Here is a 22,683-nt window from a genome sequence, read left to right as displayed (position 1 = left end):
ACAACAGGAGTCACTGTGCACTTACTCCTCATGTAGGAACTCTGTCCTTAATGTGCTGTACAGTGTGATATAATGCTATAACTAGTACTCAAACAGTATTTTTCACTTTGTGTTTCTATGTGGGTGCAAACTGTTGAAATCTTTACTTAATATATGCTAAACTTATCTTCTGTATATAAAGAGAATTGAAAATGAAAAAAAAAAAAAAAAAAAAAAAAGAAAGGGGAGTCTTAGACATTTCTCTCCAGAACAGCAATTTGATACAATCAATATAAATTAGTCATATGACATCTAAAAATTTCATTTCTGGGAATTCACTTACACAAATAGTTATACCTGAGCAAAATAGTATTTATAAAAGGTTATTCTTGGGGCCAGCACTATGGCACAGTGGGTAAAGCTGCCGCCTGCAGTGCCAGCATCCCATGAGGGCGCTGGTTCAAGTCCCAGCTGCTCCACTTCGAATCCAGCTCTCTGCTATGGCCTGGGAAAGCAGTAGAAGATGGCCCAAGTCCTTGGGCCCCTGCATCCATATGGGAGACTTGGAAGAAGCTCCTGGCTCCTGGCTTCAGATCGGCACAGCTCTGGTCATTGTGGCCACTTGGGTAGTGAACCAGTGGATAGAAGACCTTTCTCTCTCTCTCTCTGCCTCTCTGTAACTCTGCCTTTCAAATAAATAAATAAATCTTTTTTAAAAAAAATGTTATTCTTCACAGCATTGTTAATAATAGCCAAACTAGAAACAATCTGAATTCTGATGAGGAAGCAGGTTGAATTTATGCTATCCCTATAAAATGGGAAGTCACAGACCTGTAAAAGAAAAGAGATGCTACCTATTTAGTGACATGTGAATAATCAATTAAAAATGCCCTAATATTATAAGTATATTAACCCACAACTTACAAATAATCACAAAATTCTCTGTAGTCTTACCTGCAAAGTAGCCACATAAGAATCATCACAATTTACATAATGTCCTAACATGGCATGTTGTGCCCGTAATTCATTATCCCTTATCCTCTCATGTAGGTGGGTAATTTGTTGCTTCTGCCTGTAAAACATAATTTAATATCACATTACAAAGAATACAGTTTTCTAGTAGATAGTTATAAGTAGAACTTCTGGTATTTCAAAATTTTACATAACAGTTTAAAAGTATTATCAATTGTAAAATCATAGAGAAATTTTTTACTTATAGGAACATGAGATATGTAGAACTACAGTTAAGAATATACTACAAAGTAATTCTGGCAATAATACAATTCAGTCTTCTTTATTCCATGAAGTCATGCTTTGTTTTCTTTTTGTTACCTAACATAATGTTTTAGCCTTAGTCTGAAATGTCATTACCTTGAAATCAATTCCATTCATCCAAATTCTCAACACTCTATGTATCAATAGAAGTTTTTGAGACTCTTCACTGTCAAGAGTAAAAAATATTTCATAAAGATTATCTAGCTCTATAATTGTTCTACACATGCATAATCTTTATAATCTCCCAAACTGTAGTCTACACATAAGCATTGGCAATGGTGGAGAACTCAATGAGAGATTTAGATCTTTGGGTAGCTCTGACATCTTACTCACTAACATAATGTCTTGTTGGAACCAGACACACAGTTTCAAATCTTTTTTCAGAAATTACTTGAAACAAGTAATTTAATTTAGTAAATGTGTAACCTTACATATTTTAAAACTGTTATATGTCAGGCATGATGCTAACATCTTTATCATCTTTAAAAATTCAACAGCAAGCCTCATAATTAAGATTATGAGAAAAGAAATCTTTTAAGAAATAATAACAGCAGTGTGGCTAAACAAATAGCTTGATGTTATTCAAAATTACCAACAAAGAAACTTTTTTAGCAAGCGAGGTTATGAGTTTCTGTCTGCATTAAAGAGCTTGTTCTACTTATTTTCATGTATAAAAAATCATTATTCTTTAAGGAAATTCACATAGAAACATGAAATAAGAAACAGGTACATTAGGGGAGAAGGTTGAACACTTTTCAAATAGCACTTAAAATACTTTAACGTTTTATAACAAAAAGGTCCTTTCCAGGTAATTAAGAACAGTGATCTGGGAGATGGACAAAAAATGAGGAGGGCCCTCCAACTGCTTCAGCCCAGTGCTAGGAGAGTTTTCAAGCTCCAGCTCAGAAACTGTGGTCTCCCTGAGTAGAAGAGAAAAGGCTGGGCATCTGGAGACACCAAGGCAATGACAGCGCATACAGTGCTTGGTCACTGCTGAGCACTCAGCTGAACACTAACTAATGCATTTATGAGCAAACTACTGAAGGTGTATGTGGATGGGGGGGGGGCAACAAAAAGTTTAGAAGGAACAGTGTCTGAGGCTCACATGGGCTTGGAATACTGCCCATTCCCAAACACCACAGTGAAAAACTTAATGATACAGGGCATTGGTTAGCAGTACTTTTCAACTACGGGCCATTTTGATTCCAGGGACATGTAGCAACATCCAGAGACTCTTGATTCTAACAACTGGAACAGGATGCTACTGGCATAGAGGCCAGAGATGCTAATAAATGTCTACAATAAACAGGGTGGCCCCTCTGTCTCCAACAAATAATTATCTGACACAAACAGCAAAGAGTACAGAGGCTGAAAAATCCTAGATTTATAACATGTGTCTTATCTCTGTAGTGGGGGAAAAATTAACCCTACAGTGAATATAGCTCTAGTGCCAGCTAACACAATTTAAAAGAACAAAACAAGAACAAAAACTGCTGCCTTGAACAAAGCCTAGGAATACAAAAATATGTAGTATCTAAAACTAGTTAAAAATCATAATGTCTGGCATCAAATTAAAAACTACTGAGATTGTAAAGAAGCAGGAAAATACAGCCCATTAAAAAAATCAATCAACTGAAACAGAACTGACACAGATGGTAGACATAAGACAAGTACACTAAATCAGTTATAAATGTACCCATATGTTCAAGAAGCTAGAAGTAAAAATGTGTTAACTAAAGGCATGGAAGGTAGAAATAATTCATTGAATGCAATTAACAGCAGATTAAGACAGTGAAGAAAAGACTAGTGAAATTGAAACACAGTGATGGAAACTAGCCAAAAAGATACACATGGAGAAAAAAAGATGAACAAGTGAAAAACAAAACAAAAAACTCAACAACAATGACCTGTAGGACTATCCTAAGAGGTCAAACAAATGTATAACTGGAGTCCTCAGAGAGGAGGTAAAAAAAGGGGAGGAGCATGCAGAAAAAAAAAAAAAAACCTATAGATAATGAGCCAGAATTTTTCCAAATTTGGTAAGAACTGTATACCCACAATTCAAGAAGCCCTGTGGAATTGCAAATAAAAACCACAATGAGGTTTCACCTCACCTGAGTTAGAATGGCTCTTACACAGAAATCCAAAAACAATTAAATGCTGGTGAGAATGTGGGGGAAAAGGTACCCTAATCTGCTGTTGGTGGGAATGCAAATTAGTTCAGACATTGTGGAAGACAGATCTACCATATGACCCAGCCATCCCACTCCTGGGGACTTACCCAAATGAAATCATATCAGCATATGAAAGAGTTATCTGTACTACATGTTTATTGCCATTCAATTTACAACAGATAAACTATGGAATCAAAACAAATATCCATCAACTGAAGACTGGATAAGTAAACTGTGGTCTATGTGGGAGACCTGGAAGAAGTTCTTGGCTCCGGCTTCCGATCCCTCAGTTCTGGCTGTTGCAGCCATTTGGGAAGTGAACCAGCAGATAGATGGAAGACCTCTTTCTCTCTGTCTCTACCTCCCTCTGTAACTCTTTCAAATAAATAAAATAAATCTTAAAAAAAAATTGGTGGTATAGATACAAATACAGATATAGATACATAGAATGGAATACTACTCAGCCATAAAAAAACAATGAAATCCTGTCTTTTCCAACAAAATGGATGCAACTGCAAACCACTACACTTAGTGAAATAAACCAGTCCCAAAAAGAAAAATAGCATGTGCTTTCCCTGATCTGTTGTAAATAATAGAGTACCAAAAGTTGTAATGCATAAGAGTTGCATGCATATTTCGCAATCTGATGATTGCTCACAGCCCTTGTCTCCACTGCTGAGGAACAGTATGTTTTTTTCTTCACACTATTTATTGAACTCTTTACTTAGTATAGGATTGATCTTGTGAGAATAAAATAAAAATTCCTAAAATTTAGCAAACTCAATCCAAAGATAAAAAAAGAAAATTAATAAAAAAAAAGAAAAGAAATAAAAAAAGAAAAACAACAAAATGGGATCTATCCTACAAACTGCAAAATAAGTTTTACATTTGAAAATTCATCAGCTGCCTAGGAATGAAAGGAATCTCTACAACTTAAAAAGGCATCTAGAAAAATCTACAACTTTATCCTAAATAAGCCATGAATATAAACAACAATTAGCACTGGTTAAAAAAAAAGTACCCTTGACTTTTTTCCCAATTACCATGATACACAACACATTTAATTATCCCTAGAAGATAATATAATTAAGTAACATTACGGTTTCAGGAGAAGGGGCTGGCTTTGTAGCATAATGGGTTAAGTCACTGCCTATGTTACCAGCATCCCACATGGGTGCCAGTTCAAGTACAAGTTGCTCCACTTCCATTCCACCTCCTTGCTAATGTGCCTGGGAAAGCAGAGGAAGATGGCCCAAATCCTTGGGCCCCTGAAAACACACATGAGACCCAGATAAAGCTCTGGGCTCCTGGCTTTAGCTTGGCTCAGCCCCAGCTGTTATGGCCATTTTGGGAGCAAACTGGCAGGTAGAAGACCTCTCTCTATCTCTTTCTCTCTGTAACTCTGCCTTTAAAATAAATAAAATAAATCTAAAAAAGTTTCAGGAGATTGTTATATACAAATGAATCTCTTTTACAGAGCTTTAGTATTCAAACATTTAACAATTTTGAAATGTCTAAAAAAACTTACATAATTTTTATCTGTAAGTTATTTAATTTAAAAAAAAAGTTTTATTTATTCCTTTTTAATTATTTGAAAGGCAGAGCAACAGAAACAGAGAGACAAAGAGAGAGATCTTTCACCTGCTGGTTCATTCTCCAAATGCCTTCAATAGCTGGGGCTGAGCCAGGCTGAAGACAGGAGCCCAGAAATTCCACCTGGGTCTCCCACATGGTTGGCAGGGATCCAGGTACTAGGGCCTGCCTCCCAGGGTGCACATTAGCAGAAAGCTGGATTGGAAGCAGAGCAAGGACTTGAACTCAGGCACTCCAATATGAGTTGTGGGTACCCAAAGCAACATCTTAACTGCTGTGCCACAATATCTACCCTCCTTACATCACTTAATTTTAAACATTAATCATAAATACAGTTAATATGGTATCAGACCTGACACACAATAGTTAGAGAAAATATTACTTGAAAGTTGCTTTCCATTTACTATTTCCTAACTGTAGCTCGGGGAAAAAAGACATTATCTTTTAATCCTGATAGTTCATTAACATTGTAGCTAACCTGCTACCTGAAGCAGAAGACAGAGAAATTTCTAGTAAGGAGTCACACTGAAGTGACTGAGGAAGATCACAGGAATTAGGCAAACTGGACCAATCCTCAGTCCTTGAAAGGACAAAGCTGGGAAGGGACAGACACACGGCATCCACACATTTGTAAGATTCTAGTTCTTCTGTTTTTCATTTTGAAAGGCAGGGCAACAGAGATACTTAAAGAGACAGACCTCCTCCATCTGCTAGTTTCACTGCCCAAATGTCCACAACAGCTGAGGCTGGGCTACTCTGAAGACAGGAGCCAGAACTCAATTTGGGTTTTCCCATGGGTGGCAGGGACCCAGGGAACTTGATACCTGCTACCTCCCAAGTGTGCACATTAGCAGGAAGCTGGACCAGATGCAAAGCAAGGACCAAAACCTAGCACTCTGATAACGGGACTCCAGTAACTTAACCACTGAGCTAAACACCTGCCTGAGATTCCAGTTCTACTCCAAGCAGAGAATACAAAGGTATTTGTTTCTTTAATTTGTTACATTAATCTACATTTCCATATGACTGAAATATTTAGTAATTAAAAAAAAAGACTCACCGATCAATTACAATTTCTTTTTGCCTTAGAAGTCCTTCTTTTATTTTCAGCACTGATTCCCACTTACTGAAATCTTGATAGGCAGGTGAGTAACTCTGATGAGATGATCCAGTCAAAACCTGCATAAACATATTTACACTATTAGTATACTAAATGTGTTTTTCAGGATATTTATATACTAGTATTTTCTCAATCATTAAAAAATAGAAAAATACATCTTTGACGGTTTTTAAGACCACCTGAAACACACTTGCAAAGGCTAGCATAACATGGAGAATTTCAAGGAAGTCCAAAAGTAAATGTTAAGGAGGAACTGATGACAATAGGACATAAAACCTGGCTAATTATACTATTATATAAAAGCTCATACTTCTGTGGAAATGAGAGCTTTCTGGATATAAATGATTAATCCTGGCCTACGGAAAGTGAATATAAAGGAATGCAACACGGCTCAACTAGCCGAACATTACCAGAAGGGTTTCTGTAAGGAAATAAAAGTAGCTTCTGTAGTACACAGGTCAAATTTTCATGTAGCACATCATTTAATTAAAATTTCAAAATCACAAAATTTTTACAAATAAATGTGTCCACAGAAATATGATAATTTCAATGATTACTGTTCTCCAGTGTGAATAAAATAATTTAGAAAAACTCTGCTTGGAATTTAACAAAAGTTTCAAATATTCACAATACACTCACAACAATGAAAATCAATATGGTAAATATCCTCAAATTTCAACCACCAAAACAACACTTTTTAATTTTAGTATCAAAGGTTCAGCTGTGTTCCACAAAAAGAAATGTTGAAATCCTAACCTCGAATATCTCAGAGTGACATCATTTAGAAACAGGGCCTCTGCAGATGCAGTCAAGGTAAAATCAGGTTGTTAGGATGAGCTCTAATCCAAAGTGACGAGCGTCCTAACAGAAAAGTGAACTTTGGATCTATACACAGAAGGAAGACTATGTGATGAGATACAGGGGGAATATCATGTGAAGATCAAAGCAGATACCAGAGTGATGCAAATAAATCCCAAGGAATAACAAGACTGCCCGCAAAACACCAGAAGCTAAAGGGAGGCCTAGTTTAAAGTAATATATGCACCTTAGAACAGATGCAGAAATTCAATTTAAAATAATATCACTAACATTTTGCATCACTGATTTTTAACACACTTTTAAATAAAAAAATGAGTTGAAGTAAATGAAAATGAAAACACCAAAACTCAAGAGAAGAGAGTAAAAGTACTATTACCTGCTGATTCACTCTCCAAATGCCCACAACAGCCAGAACCCAGATGGGATCCAGGAACACAATCCAGTCTCCCACGTGGGTGCCAAAGACCCAATTATTTCAGCCATCACCACTGCCTTCCAGGGTCTTAAGTTCTTATCTTTAGAAAACTAGGAAATATACCCAATGAATGTAGATAAAAGAAAATAAGGCTAAGCACAAAAATTAATAAAGTTTAAAAGAAAAACAGACAAAAGTCATGTTAAAAAAGCTAGTTATTTGGAAAGATCAATAAAATTGACAAACCTCTGGCTAGACTAAGAAAGAAAAAAGGAGGAGGATGCAAACTCACATCAAGAATGAAAGAGGCTGGCGCCGCGGCTCAATAGGCTAATCCTCCACCTTGCGGTGCTGGCACACCGGGTTCTAGTCCCGGTCGGGGCGCCGGATTCTGTCCCGGTTGCCCCTCTTCCAGGCCAGCTCTCTGATATGGCCAGGGAGTGCAGTGGAGGATGGTCCAAGTACTTTGGCCCTGCAACCCATAGGAGACCAGGATAAGTACCTGGCTCCTGCCATCGGATCAGCGCGGTGTGCTGGCCACAGCGCGCCAGTCGCGGCGGCCATTGGAGGGTGAACCAACGGCAAAAGGAAGACCTTTCTCTCTGTCTCTCTCTCTCACTGTCCACTCTGCCTGTCAAAAAAATAAATAAATAAATAAAATAAAATAAAATAAAATAAAATAAAATAAAAAAATAAAAAAAGAAAGAAAGAGAAGGTTCAGGGTGTCAGATTAATTAGAAGGACAATTAACAGAGTTACTAGGAACAATTCTGCAAACATAAATTCAACAACTTGCAATGAAATGGAGAAACTTCTCAAAAAACATAAATACCAAAATTTAAAACTCATCTAATACAAAAGGATAATCTGAATAGTCCTATAAAGTATTAGAACAACTGCATTTGTTTAAAACAAAACTTTCTAAAAAGTAATCTTAAGGCCCAAATGGTTTCACTGTGGAATTCTACTCAATGTTTACAAACCTATTCTTCACAGACTCAGAAAAGTGAAAATTTCCCAATTCATTTTATGAGATCAATACTGCTCTGATATTAAAGATGGACAAAACAGGAAAATAGAAAACTTGACAAATATTCCTCATGAACAGATTGTTAAAATTAAAAAAAAACTTTTATCTAATCCAGATAAAGAAATATATGCATTAGGTTCATCCCAGAAACGCAAACTGACCACATAAATACTCTAATTAAAACACTATTAGAGGGCTTGTGCTGTGGCGCAGTAGGTTAATCCACTGCCTGCAGCACCGGCATCCCATATGGGCGCCGGTTCTAGTCCCAGCTGCTTCTCTTCCCATCCAGCTCTCTGCTATGGCCTGGGAAAGCAGTAGAAGAAGTCCTTGGGCCCCTGAACCCACGTGGGAGACCCAGAAGAAGCTCTTGGCTCCTGGCTTCGGATTGGCGCAGCTCTAGCTGTTGCGGCCATCTGGGGAGTGAACCAACGCATGGAAGACCTTTCTCTCTGTCTCGCCCTCTCACTATCTGTAACTCTACCACTCAAATAAATAAAAAAACTTTTAAAAAATTAAAAAAAAACACTATTAGAACTATAAGTAATTTTAGTACTATTACATGATTCAAGGTCATTATTTTAAAAATCAAACAAACTTCTACATACTAACAAAAGTTCATAATCAAAAATGTTATTTACATCAAAAAATACTTAAAAATAAAAAATTTAACCAATTACGTGGAGGATCTGTACACTGAAAACTATGAGTAAAGCATCACTAAGAAATTATAGAAAACCTTTAAAAGGAGAAATGTACTTAAGTATTGTTAAGATATCAATTGTCCCTATATTGATTTATGAAGTAAATTAATCCCTACTGGGACCGACACTGTGGAGCAGTAGGTTAATCCTTTGCTTGCTGCGCTGGCATCCCATATGGGAGCTGATTCTAGTTCTGGCTGCTCCTCTTCCAAACTAGCTCTCTGCTATGGCCTGGGAAAACAGTAGAGGATAGCCCATATGCTTGGGCCCCTGCACGCACGTAGGATATCCAGAAGAAGCTCCTGGCTCCTGGCCTCCGATTGGTGCAGCTACAGTGGAGGTGGCCATTTGGGGAGCAAACCAACAGAAGGAGGACCTTTCTTTTCTCTCTTGTCTCCTCTCCTTTTCACTGTCTGCAAATCTACCTCTTAAATAAATAAATAAAATCTTTAAAAAAAAAATTAGTCCCTATTAATATCCCAGATTTTTTTTCAAAGTTGGCAAGTCAACCTTAAACTTTCTATGAAAATGTAAACAATTTACACTACCTGAATTCCAGACTAATTATACCAAGTATTCCTAACAGCGTGCTCTTGACATTAAAGACAGACAGACGGAGACTGGTGTTGTGGCATAGCAAGTAAAGCCGCTGCATGCGGTGCTGGAGTATAACATGGGGTGCCATTTTGCTCCACTTCTAATCTTGCTCCTGGCAAAGGCACTTGGGAAAGCAGCGGAAGATGGACCAAGTCCTTGGGCACCCATGTGGGAGACCCAGAAGAAGCTCTTGGCTCCTGGCTTCAGATAGGCTCAGCACAGCAAAGGAAATAATCAAGAGTGAAGAAACTACCTATATAATGGGAGAAAATATCTGCCAACAATTCATTCAACACGGATTAACATTCAGAATTTATAAAGAATGCAAACAACTGAACAGAAAATATCCACAAATAATCCTATTTTTAAAATGGGCAAACGACTTGAATAGACATTTCTTACGAAATGATTCACAAATGGTCAATGAATATGTGAAACAATGCTCAACATCATTAGTCATCAGGGAAGTACAAGTGTAAACCACCAGGCATCCAAGTATACACAGGTTTCAAACATTTTTATACCAAAATAAACTTTTAATTCCATTTTTCCAGTTATTGTAAAAACAGTATGTAGATCCCCCCCAAAACAGTGAGGGGAAAAAACCACTATATATATATATATCAATCCCACTACTGAGGGAATATCCAAGGGAATTAAAATCAATCTGTCAAAGACACACTCACATGTTTTCTGCAGCACTACTGCTCCCAATAAAAGGAATGATAAATGTTTGAGATGATAGGTATGTCAATTACCCTGGCCCGATCATTATACATTATACCCTTCATATATTGAAATGTCACATTGTGTCCACTAAATATATATAATCATAATGTGTGGATCAAAAGTAGAAGAACATGTCAAAAGATAATCCTACTTAATTGAGTATTTTTTGCAAAAAAAAAAAAAACGCAATAAAATTGATTTTCTGAAGATAATTCCAGATAAATGTTAACATATATTCGACAATACTAGAATCAAAATGAACTTGCTATAATAAATTTGAAAGAACCCTAATGTGTGTCAACAAAGGAGCTGATAATTAATTACAGTAAATGTATACAACAGAATACTAGATGACAATAAAATAAAACTATTACACTAAACAATATGGATGAAATTTAGACATTATGCTAAGAATTGCAACATAGAACCATACATACTCAATGATGATAAAAATCAGAAGAGTGAAAATGGGCAGGATGTAGTCTATCAATATATAGACAGAGAAGTCATGAATGAAACCTACTGGGCTTAGGAACTCTATATTTTAATCTAAATGATTGTTAAAAGGGTACATATATTTCTTAAATACAATGGAACTATTATTATATTTAAGATTAACACAGTTACGCAATTCAGGGATGTTAGATCTCAATAAAAACAAAATAGATAATACTACACCTTATTTCACTCTCTATATTAAATCAGAACTAAGGGGAAATGAAGGCCCTATCTAATACAGAATGCTTACGTACACCAAGGTGCATGGTAATTTTTTTAAGATTTATTTATTTGAAAGGCAGAGCTAGAGAGAGAGGGAGAGAGAGAGAGAGAGAGAGAGATCTTCCATCCACTAGTTCACTCCCCAAATGGCTGCAATGACCAGAGCTGGGCCAGGAGCCAGGAGCTTCCTCTGGGTCTCCCACATGGGTGGCAGGGGCCCAAGCACAGCCATTGGCTCCCCTCTCAGGTGTATGAGTAGAGAGTTGGACTAGAAGCAGAGCAGCCAGGAATCAAAACGATGCCCATATAGGATGCTGGTGCTGAAGGTGGCAGCTTGACTCACTACAAGACAGCACTGGTCCTGTACAGATTTTAAAAGGCATGGTCTTGGCTCTAATTTCCTATCTCTTCGTCTCTTTCATGCAATACTGCATCTGTAAATAGTCTTGAGACAGGAGAAAAGACTAGATGAAGTTAAACACTCTACACCAAGAATGCAAGCAAAGAGTTTGTAACAGCCTACAACTGACTCTCAAGAGCTGTCAATACTCAAGGAAAATAAAATAGCCTTCTATTAAGGCAGAGGACAATCCTACTTCCTAATGTAGAAGAGAAAAGTATTTTTATATTCAAGTAATCTTGCCTCTATTTTCCATTAATAACATATTCTTCCCCCGCTGGCGCCGCGTATCAATAGGCTAATCCTCCACCTTGCGGCGCCGGCACACTGAGTTCTAGTCCCGGTCAGGGCGCCGGATTCTGTCCCGGTTGCCCCTCTTCCAGGCCAGCTCTCTGTTGTGGCCCAGGAGTGCAGTGGAGGATGGCCCAAGTGCTTGGGCCCTGCAACCGCATGGAAGACCAGGAGAAGCACCTGGCTCCTGGCTTCGGATCAACGCAATGCGCGGGCCGTAGCGCGCCGGCTGCGGCGGCCATTGGAGGGTGAACCAATGGCAAAGGAAGACCTTTCTCTCTGTCTCTCTCTCTCTCACTGTCCACTCTGCCTGTCAAAATAAATAAATAAATAAATAACATATTCTTCCCAAAGAAAACAAGAATTTCTATTGAGTAAAATCATAACTAGCCATGACAGATATACCATTATGTGGAAATTATATATTGGAAGTAAAATACAAATTTTGACATATCCCCAAAATCCTAGGTACTGTTTGGCAGAAAAACAGGTATCAAAATTCACATACTGATAAAATAGAAAATTCCAGTTGTTATGTTGTTAATTTCATTAGTAAGTTCATTCATAAGTAAGTTTCTACTTCACTATAGCCTATAATATTAAGTGATTAAGGAGAACATAATTTAAACTCAAGAATATATAATTTATAACTTACAAATAAAAATAAAACTAGACATGAACAGAAATATATAATGATAAATGCTCACAATTATATTAGCTACTTTGAAGTAAGGAACAGAAAGTGTTATCAAAAGAACCTTTCAAAATCTGCGAAGATGAAATAAAGACTGTTTTACTACCATTTTCATATATATTTAGCAACTGGAAAACTGGAGGCGAAAAGGAATTCTTCATATATATATTTTCCCTACAAATGCATAAGACAAACCATTCTTTGTTGGTTATGAAGAACATAGAAAAGTTTACTAGCCAAATAAGAACCCTAACTCCCCTGCACATAGATCTTAACTATAAAGGATCATAAACAAGTATGTCTTATTGGAAATGGGAAATTCCACTCTCTTATAATTGAATAGAAACAGCAAGCACCCATAACAATCTCAAATACATGTTAATTAGATGAGACCCAGATGCTAGGAAAAGTTGCCAAAATATGTCACTTAACAGTCAAATATGCTTCTAATAAAAGTTTACTATAGTGCAGCTGAAAATAGTTCAAAATTCTTTGGCCTGGACAAAAACTGTTAAATTTAGATAACCCAAAGCAACTACACTCAACTAGAATACAACCTCTTCAATTCTTCACGTTTGTTATCTCCCTCTCCTTCATTTGCCTTTGTCCTTGAACTAATTCATCATTCACAACATGTCAAATAGCACAGCAAATCTTCCTGTTTCCTGGAATAGCCTATCTGCAAAGATAATCCACAAGTGTTTTTGTTGGTTAAAGAATATGATACCTCACCCAGAAAGTAAATAAATTCACAAAGTTCAATAATGAAGATGAAAATAAACTACAAATAACATGGAATTTTTAAACCTTTTATTTACCAAGAAAAGAAAAAATATGCATTATATTATCACTAAAAGCCTCTACATTTAATATAAAAATCTATAGTTTAACTAAGTTTATGCAATTATTTATGAAGTATATTGCTACATATTTTCTCCAAACAATTCTCAGTAAAATGAAGTCTACATCTTGATCCTCAAAATTTTAATTACAGAAGGAACTATGTTTTTAATACTCATTATTCTATTTCTTGTATTATTAACTATGTATAGTTTTCTTTGTCATTCTAACATTCTTTACTGAAATAAAAATTCAAACATAATGCATTACTTCAAAAGTAAAAGACCTTGGAGAAAATGGTAAAAAGAAACTGGTAAGAGGGGAAAAAGCAGAGATATGTGTGTTTCATAAAAATACATGCACATGAAAATGAGAGGAACATGAAAGTATTTCTGATTTCTACCACGATCCACAATTACTACTCACTCTTTTCTTTTGAAGGAAGGCACATTTTCCCTCTCAAAAATCAACCCATATCTATTATGCTTAAAGAAATACCAACAGGGGGCCAGCATCCCAAAGGGATGCCAGTTTGTGTCCTAGTTCTCCACTTCCGATCCAGCTCCCTGTTAATGGCCTTGGGAAAAAGCAGCAGAAGATGGCCCAATTGCTTGGGGCCCTCCCATCCCACTTGGGAGACCCAGAAGAAATTCCTGGCTCCTGGCTCCTGGCTTCCACCAGCCCAGCTCTGGCCACTGCAGCCAACTGGGAAGTGAGCCAGTGGATGGAAGATCTCTCTCTCTCTCTCTCTCTCTCTCTCTCATCTCTGCAACTCTTTCAAGTGAATAAATACATAAACCTTAAAACAAAAGACATAATAGCAAAGAAATGAGCCACGCATGAATACATTAATCAAAATCATGCAAAAGTAAAATGGGCAATGGTGTATCCAAGATTGAAAATAAATCAGCTTCCTTAAGCAAATCAAACAGAAGACTAAGTAAACAATATAGAGCCTAAGTCCTCAAATAAAACTTAATTATGAATTTTACTTATAAAACAATGTAGCTTCCCCTAAAAACTTTTGTTGCTATAATTACTTTACTTTTTAAAACTTAAGATATATCAATAATAGAATTTAATGAATCAACCCATGTAATTAATACATTGCACAGCTGGTTCTGGCAATCAAACATAAGGTAGGGTTATCTCCTTCATCCTTAGTGCAGGGGCACAGTTCAAAAGGCCATATGAGGGTTAGGCAAATGCCTAGTGGTTACAGTGCCAGGCAAAATGCCCACATCCCATGACGGAATACTTGTATTCTATTCCTGGCTCTGACTCTCAACTCCAGATTCCTGCTATGTACATCCTGAGAGATTAATTGGATCCTGGTCACACATAGGGGAGACCTACACTGAGTTTCCAGCACTTAGCTTCAGCCCTAGTCCAGGCCTGGCTATTGCAGGCAGGCACGTGGGGAGAGAACCAGAGGATGGGTACAACCAACAGATGGGAGCTAGTTCTGTTTGTTTCTTTTTATCTCTCAAGTAAGTAATTTAAAAAAATATATAAAAGCCATGTGATTCAAGCTAAAAAGCATTCTTCTTTTAGGTGAGAGGGTGGTCCAGTCATACCACTTTGGATGTTTATTGTTTCCTAGTCTAATCTTCATACCCAAAATTATTTTCTTAGCTCATTTCCTCAAGAAATTTCTCTAATTATAAGGAAATGCAATCAACTAATCCTTGAATATTATTAAATTGATTTCAGCTACATATCAAATTAATTTAGGATCTTGATCATCCTTATACAAACTAACATTTTGGCATAACAAATTTATAGAGTTAAGAGATCAATAAAGACAGAGAAAGTTTTATATGTACAGATGTTCATCACAGTATAACTTTTATTTTTTATTACATACTCAATTTATTTATTTGAGAGACAGAGGAATACACAGAGAGAGAGCTCCCAGCTGCTGTTTCACTTCCCAAATGCCTACAAAGGCCCCTGACCAGGGGCTGAAGCTGGAAGCCAGGAATTCAATCCAATTCCCTATGTGGGTGGCAGGAAATCAATCATTTGATCACCACTGCCTCCCAGGATCCGTACTGGCAGAAAACTAGAATTGGAAGTCCAGAGCTAGGTATCAAACCCAGGGAATAGGAGGTGTGGGTGTCTTAGACTGGATTTTTAAAAAAAATTTTTAAGGAATATGAATTTCATAACTACAACTTTAGGAAACTATAACAAAATTATAAAAATTATAAATCATCTAATATTCAATAAGACACTTCCTCATAAATTATGGTACATTTATGGTGATAAAATATTTATCTATTAATAATTAATTAAAATTTATAATATATTTTAAACATGTGAACACATAAAATGCCCAAACATTTCAAAGAAAATTATTCCTCAATGAACATCTATTATTGTGAATTAAAGAATGTTTTTAAAGATTTATTCATTTATTTTAAAGAGTTACAGAGAAAAGAAGAGATAGAGAAAGAGAAATCTTCCATCCACTTGTTCACTCCCAAAATGGCTGCAACAACAAGGGCTGGGCCAGGCTGAAGCCAGGAGCTTCTTCTGGATCTCCCACGTGCATGACAGAGGCCTAGGGACCTAAGCCATCTTCTGCTGTCTTCCCAGGCACATTAGTAGTGAACTGGACTAAAAGCAGAGCACCCAGGACTCCAAGCAGTACAGGATTAAAAGAATTTAAGATGCATGAAAACAAGGATATTGGCTTTTTACTAAATTGTTTATCTAGTACACTGTCTGGCAATCAGTGAACTAGTAGTTTGACTAAAGGAACAAATTAAGAAATGAATTCTGTGAAATTTATAAATTTCATAACTACAAATTAATAGCTGCTGTTAAAAACAACCAGGGGGCCGGCGCCACGGCTCACTAGGCTAATCCTCCGCCTAGCGGCGCCGGCACACCGGGTTCTAGTCCCGGTTGGGGCACCGGATTCTGTCCCGGTTGCCCCTCTTCCAGGCCAGCCCTCTGCTGTGGCCAGGGAGTGCAGTGGAGGATGGCCCAGGTGCTTGGGCCCTGCACCCCATGGGAGACCAGGAAAAGCACCTGGCTCCTGGCTCCTGCCATCGGATCAGCGCGGTGCGCCGGCCGCAGCGCGCCAGCCGCGGCGGCCATTGGAGGGTGAACCAACGGCAAAAGGAAGACCTTTCTCTCTGTCTCTCTCTCTCTCTCACTGTCCACTCTGCCTGTCAAAAAATAAAAAAAAAAAAAAAATAAAATAAAAAAAAAAAAAAAAACAACCAGGGGGCAGGCATTTGATGCACTGGCTGACTCCTGCGTCCTTAATAGAAGTGCCTGGTTTTGAGTCCTTACTCTGTTCCCATATCCAGTTTCCTGCTAATATATACCATGAGAGGCAGCAGTAATGAATGGCTCAAATGTGCGGATCCCTGTCACCAACTAGGAGATTCAGATTGGGTTCCCAGTTCCTTTGCCTGGTCTAGGCCCCAGCTTTTGTAGACATCTGGGAAGTGAATCAGCAGATGGGAGATCTGTGCCTTTTTCTCTGCCTTTCAAATAAAAACAAAAGTTTTATAACTATGGGTTTCAAGCTAGTACAGTATAATCAAAACATCTGAGTCACAGATTTTAAAATTAATTCAATCTGCCTTCATTGTATTTTTAAGAAAACAGAGTAGAGAAAGATTAATTTTCTGGAAATCATACAGGAAGATAATGAGAAAGAGAAAAAAAAAAGAATGACAACACCTTATTAATAAGCTCTAACTGACACACACCCACTCTACAAATCAGTATGTTAACTGTTAAATATGAAAGGCTGATGTATTGGATGGAGCCCCGCTCTAGGCCCCAACAGACTAGATGAAACCAGAATGAGTCACTCCTGCTAGCTGCCATTTAATCAAACAGAACTTTAAAAGCAGTCAGTTTAAAAACCAAAACAAAACAGAAGATTCACAGCAACCAATCAGAAGCAGCCCAGTTTACCTGACCAGCGTAAGAAGTTCCCTCTGTTTTAGTCACGTGAGGAAAGTAACTATGTGCAACCAGTATGTTTTTCCTTCCTTATTTCTGCTTAGTTCACCTTTTTTTTTTTTTTAAGATTTATTTATTTATTTGAGTGGCAAAGTCACAGAGAGGCAGAGGCAGAGGCAGAGAGAGGTCTTCTATATGCTGGTCTACTCCCCAGATGACCACAACAGCTGGAGCTGTGCCAATCAAAAGCCAGAAGCCAGGAACCAGGAGCCTCGAGCCTCCTCTGGGTCTCCTACATGGGCGCAGGGGCACAAATGCTTGGGCCATCCTCCACTGCTCTTCTAGGCCACAGCAGAGAACCAGACTGGAAGTGGAACAGCCGGGACTCGAACTGGCGCCCACATGGGATGCCAGCACTTCAGGTGCTGGCTGCACCCCCACTCCACAGCGCCAGCCCCTTGGTTCAGCTTTTTTCTGACTCTAAAGCCTACCTCCGCTGCTCAGCTCACTTGAGTAATATTTGTATTTTTATAAACAGGATGCTGTTCATTCTAATACTAGGAGTACATTTCATAAATTTTCTAAAAATTGTGCAAAACTAAATGAGCCCTTTTCTAACAACCTGGCCCTTCTTTTTGTCTATACACTTCCCCATCCCTAACTGGGACATTTATAACAGAGAATCTGTCCAAAATTCAGATAGTTATGGAAAACTAAAATGCTTGGGCCTTCAGGTGTTTGACAAATTAATTCTAAAAGTGACCTTAAGGTCACCTATAGGTTGTATTCTCACCTGCTTAATGATTAACTCCTATTCTCTTCCATGCTGGCCTATGGAGGGAATTCCCATCAGCTGCATTTCAGACTGCTATTCTCATTCTCATTCTAGCTTGGGTGTTTTTTCAACTAATTCTTGATTCAAAAGCTTTAAAATGAAAAGCAGTAATTTTCAAGCCTTTAACAGAGAAGTACCTCAAACGTTAAGGTAAAATCTTCTCCCCTGTTGTATAGAGGGGTCTAATGTTTTTATTAAAAAAAAAAAAAAAAGATTCCTAGCAAATGTTTGGTCTAATGGTTAAGACACCTGCATCCTACACTGGAGTGCCTGGGTCCAGCTTCCTGCTAATGCCCACCATGGAAGGCAGCAGGTGATGGCTCAAGTGGTTGTTGGACCCCTGCCACCCATGTGGGAGACCTGAACTGAGTTCCTAGTTTTTGGCTAAGGGCTGGCTCAATCTAGGTGTTGTAAGCATTTGAGTAGTAAATCGGTGGACAGGATCTCTATCTCTTTCTCTCCCTCTCAAATTAAATAATTAAATAAAGTACAAAATGCCGTATCTTTGAAGGATTGTGTATATCACAGAAACTCATTCAAAGCTTGCATGTTATTACAATATGTACCATGCAAATATTAAAGTGTCTTAATTCAGTCACTACTAAAAATTAACTTTTTGTCAAAGAGTTTCCAGAAAAACTGGTCTACCTTGAAAATTGCTTTATCCTGGACACAAATTGGAGTTTAAATACGCAGTGTGAAAGATAACATGGCATCCTTTACATATTGTTAATAAAAAATACTTTTAAGGAATTAAGAAAATGCCACAAAGCTATATGAAAGCAATGAACCCAATTTCAGATTCATCATTTCCTTGAATGGGAATATTAAGGGGAACACAGGAAGAGCATGTGGTTCCATACATGCTATTGTTACCTTGCTGGTTTTTGTTTTAGATAGTGGCTTCACGGGTGCTTATTACCAAAACAAAAAGAAAACAACTATCATTAAAATAAAACTAAATATATAAAAACAGGATATGCAGACCAATATTAAGAATATATAAAACACCAAGGACTATTAAGAATCCAATGAGAAAATAACATTTTTTAATTTTTTTTTTTTTACAGGCAGAGTGGACAGTGAGAGAGAGAGAGAAAGGTCTTCCTTTCCGTTGGTTCACCCTCCAGTGGCCACTGTGGCCAGCGCACTGTGGCCAGTGCACCACGCTGATCCGAAGCCAGGAGCCAGGTGCTTCTCCTGGTCTCCCATGCGGGTGCAGGGCCCAAGCACTTGGGCCATCCTCCATTGCACTCCCGGGCCACAGCACAGAGCTGGCCTGGAAGAGGGGGAACCGGGACAGAATCTGGTGCCCCGACCGGGACTAGAACCCGGTGTGCCGGCACCGCAGGTGGAGGATTAGCCTATTGAGCCGCGGCGCCGGCCATTTTTTAATTCTTGAGGAAAGAGTTTAATAGTAAGTGTGAGCTATATTACAGCCTGACCTTCTTTCACTCTTACCTTCCAAATACATTTTACATTTTAAAGTAACAAGATTTCTTCTGTTTTTCCATTCCTATCCCATGTATCTAAAACCTTCACATCCTTTTCCTCTTCACACTGAGCTTTAAAATTGAAAAAGATTTCTTAACCATGTCTAACACTTCTACAGGATAACTCACTACAGAATCTGACAACCTTTCCCACTCCCACTTTCACTGACTCACTCAGTCCTTCACTCAATCAGTCCTTAACAATCGCCATGAGCCAGATTTTATTCTAGGTAACAGAACAATAAAGAATAAATAGCAGTACAAATGAGGTATTGCGCCATCTCTCAGAGAGCTTGTACTTTATCTACTACACAGACACACTAATAAACACAAGGAAGAGGTATACAGTAACAGAGGTACATGCAAAATTATCTGGCATTCGGAAGAAAGGCTCCACAGAAGAGATAAACTGATACACCATTTTGACGTGAATAAGGGTCGGTAAGGAAGACATTCACACAAAAAAGTACCAAGGCTCAAAATAGAACAATAACCTGTTCAGGGAGGCCACAGGCGGCTGCATGCAGCCAGAGCACAGGCTACAATGGTATGTGATAAGAGAAAAGAAAGATAGGGTCTAAAATAAAGAGCATGTTTGAATTTCAGCCTGTTGGAGAACTCAGTCTTTTTCTGTTAAGGGACTGCTCAATACAACTATAGAAATTCCTTACTTTTCTTGTGTCATGGAATTTTTTGGTAGCTAAAGGTAGCTAAAGCCTACTGATCTGTTCTCAGAATGCTTTTATATACATAAAATAAAAGATACAGCATTCCAAATAATTCTTGTGGATACACCACTCAAGCTACTGGCGCATGAGCTTGGACTGTACTCAGTGACTTCTGTCACGGTGTGCTACCCTAAAATACAGCACCTGGGCATTTAAAAAAGCAGGAGGAAAGCCACTCTCACCTATCTCTCCTGAAGCAGATTCTGCAATCTATGACTGTCAATCTTTGAGCTTCCACCCTTCTTTCCTAAAGTCATATGATCGTCATTAGAAAGGTGCTCTCTCTATACCCGCACCAAAGGAGTATCCTTTTCTCTGAAGACACAGCAACACAGAAAGAATCTGAGAAAATAGGTATTGCTGCTAACATTGTATTATAGCTCTTCTGGCCAATCATACTTCTCAATGAAGATTCACCTTTTCAACAAATATTAAGCATAAGAAGACTCAAGTTCACACGTTCCTTTGGGTCTTCATTCCCTTATAAATGTCTTCCACATTATGTGAAATTTAAGCATGGTCTTCTTTTTTCTTAATCAGGTCTTTTGTTATAAGGGCCTCAGTCATGAAACAAGCAATCAGTGGGGAAAATAAAACTTTCATCCTCTTTGCATTCAAAGAGTACAGTATTGAAAGGGAGAAACAAGAGTTACTCTACAGTGAGAAGTTAGACAAATGCTACACCTCAGCCAAGTTTCATGGTTAAGTAACACCAACAGTGGTAAGTCACATTAGAAGGATGTATGCGTATCCTTGACATACAATGTGATAAAACTGTTACCTTACCTCTTTGGCATTCATCTCAAAGGCATGTGGAGCAGCCTAATCATGAGAAAAACGTTTTAAAATCGCACTTGGGTGACATGATATGAAATATCTGGCCAGTACAACAGGAAGGTCTGAGAAATTGTCACAACCAAGGAGAAATAAGGAGACATGACTAAAGACAAAGGTATTTCAAACAGTTTCTGGCAAAATGGAATTAAAACATGTTTATTTGTTACAAACAATTTCAAAATCTATACATATATGAGGTATCTCTAGAGCTCATGTACTCTAGAGTACATGGAAAATGTACTACGAAAAAACTATGCATGGACTTCAAAAAAGCTTGCTCCAAAATAAACTTATCTTTTAATGCCATCTTCCATGAACTTTTTGAAGAACTCTATGTGGTCTCCTGGATAAGATCCCATAACATAAAAAGCACATTAGGCAAAACTAAGGAAATCTGAAAAAAGTATGAGAACACTTATCAACAACTGCTGAGATATATATACTACACTAATGTCGGCTGTGTTTGGCCCAGCAGTTATGATGCCCTTGTCCCACAATGGAGGGTCTGGGTTCAATTCCCTGCTCTAACTCCTGATTCCAACTTCCTGATAAGGCAGATCCTAAGAGGCAGCAGTGATGAGTCAAGTACTTGAATTCCTGTCACCTTTGTGGGAGACCTGAACTGAGTTCCCAGCTTTGGACTTTGAGACGAACCCACTACCTGTTGCCCAGCTATTTTTTTGTTTGTTTTTTGTGTGTGTGCATGCTAACACTGTGCATTTATTTATTTATTTATTTTTACCCAGAAACCTTTTATGTAGGGTATAAAAACTTCATACATTTCATAAATACAACTTTAGGAATATAGTGATTCTTCCCACCATACCTGCCCTCCCACCCCTCTTCCTCCTCCCTCTCCTATTCCCATTCTTATTTTTTACTAAGATCTATTTTCAATTAACTTTATACACATAAGATTAATTCTATACTAAGTTAAAGAGTTTAATAAATAGTATTTTGAGTATTTTATGAAGGGAGGGGTGTGAACCAGCAGAAGGCATCTCTGTTTCTCAAATATATTAAACCAAAAAATAGATGAAATTCAGTAATATATAAAGGAACAGTATGTACTATCTCCGCAATAATTTTGTAAATTTTAAATAATTCTAAAAAAATTTTCAAATATTTATTTATTTGAGAGGCAGAGTTACAGACAGACAAGAGAGAGAGAGAGAGAGAGAGAGAGGGGGGCTAGGATCTTCCATCCACTGGTTCACTCCCTAAATGGTCACAATGGCCAGAGCTCGCCAATCTGAAGCCAGGAGCCAGGAGCTTCTTCCAGATCTCCCATGTGGGCACCAGGGCCCAAAGACTTAGGCCATCTTACACTGCTTTCCCAGGTCATTAGCAGAGAGCTGGATCAGAAGAGAAGCAGCCTTGATTTGAACCATCAATCATGAGATGCTGGTGCTGGAGGCAGAGCTTAACTTACTATGCCACAGCACCAGCCCCTAAAATAAAACTTTTTCAAAAAATAAGT

General features: G+C 37.9%; 1 protein-coding gene across 4 annotated transcripts in view; it reads right to left on the bottom strand.

Annotated features, from left to right (window-relative positions):
• Positions 1-22,683, bottom strand: part of CEP85L (centrosomal protein 85L) — a 168,670-nt gene that overhangs the window by 74,806 nt on the left and 71,181 nt on the right. For all 4 annotated transcript variants that reach the window (XR_011388554.2, XM_002714781.6, XM_089333724.1 and 1 more), the window contains exons 4-5: positions 6,082-6,200; positions 934-1,051 (exon numbers count right to left, since the gene is read on the bottom strand). Coding sequence is in view for 3 of the 4 variants with exons in the window: in XM_002714781.6 (XP_002714827.5) it covers positions 934-1,051; positions 6,082-6,200 (237 nt within the window). In the remaining variant the exon portion in view is untranslated. The remainder of the gene's footprint in view (positions 1-933; positions 1,052-6,081; positions 6,201-22,683) is intronic.

This window comes from Oryctolagus cuniculus, chromosome 5, assembly GCF_051225735.1.
Source record: "Oryctolagus cuniculus isolate XC-2025 breed Fujian yellow rabbit chromosome 5, ASM5122573v1, whole genome shotgun sequence".
Taxonomy (NCBI): Eukaryota; Metazoa; Chordata; class Mammalia; order Lagomorpha; family Leporidae; genus Oryctolagus; species Oryctolagus cuniculus.
Note: the sequence above shows the minus strand (reverse complement) of the source record. Positions and strands in the feature narration are given on the sequence as shown.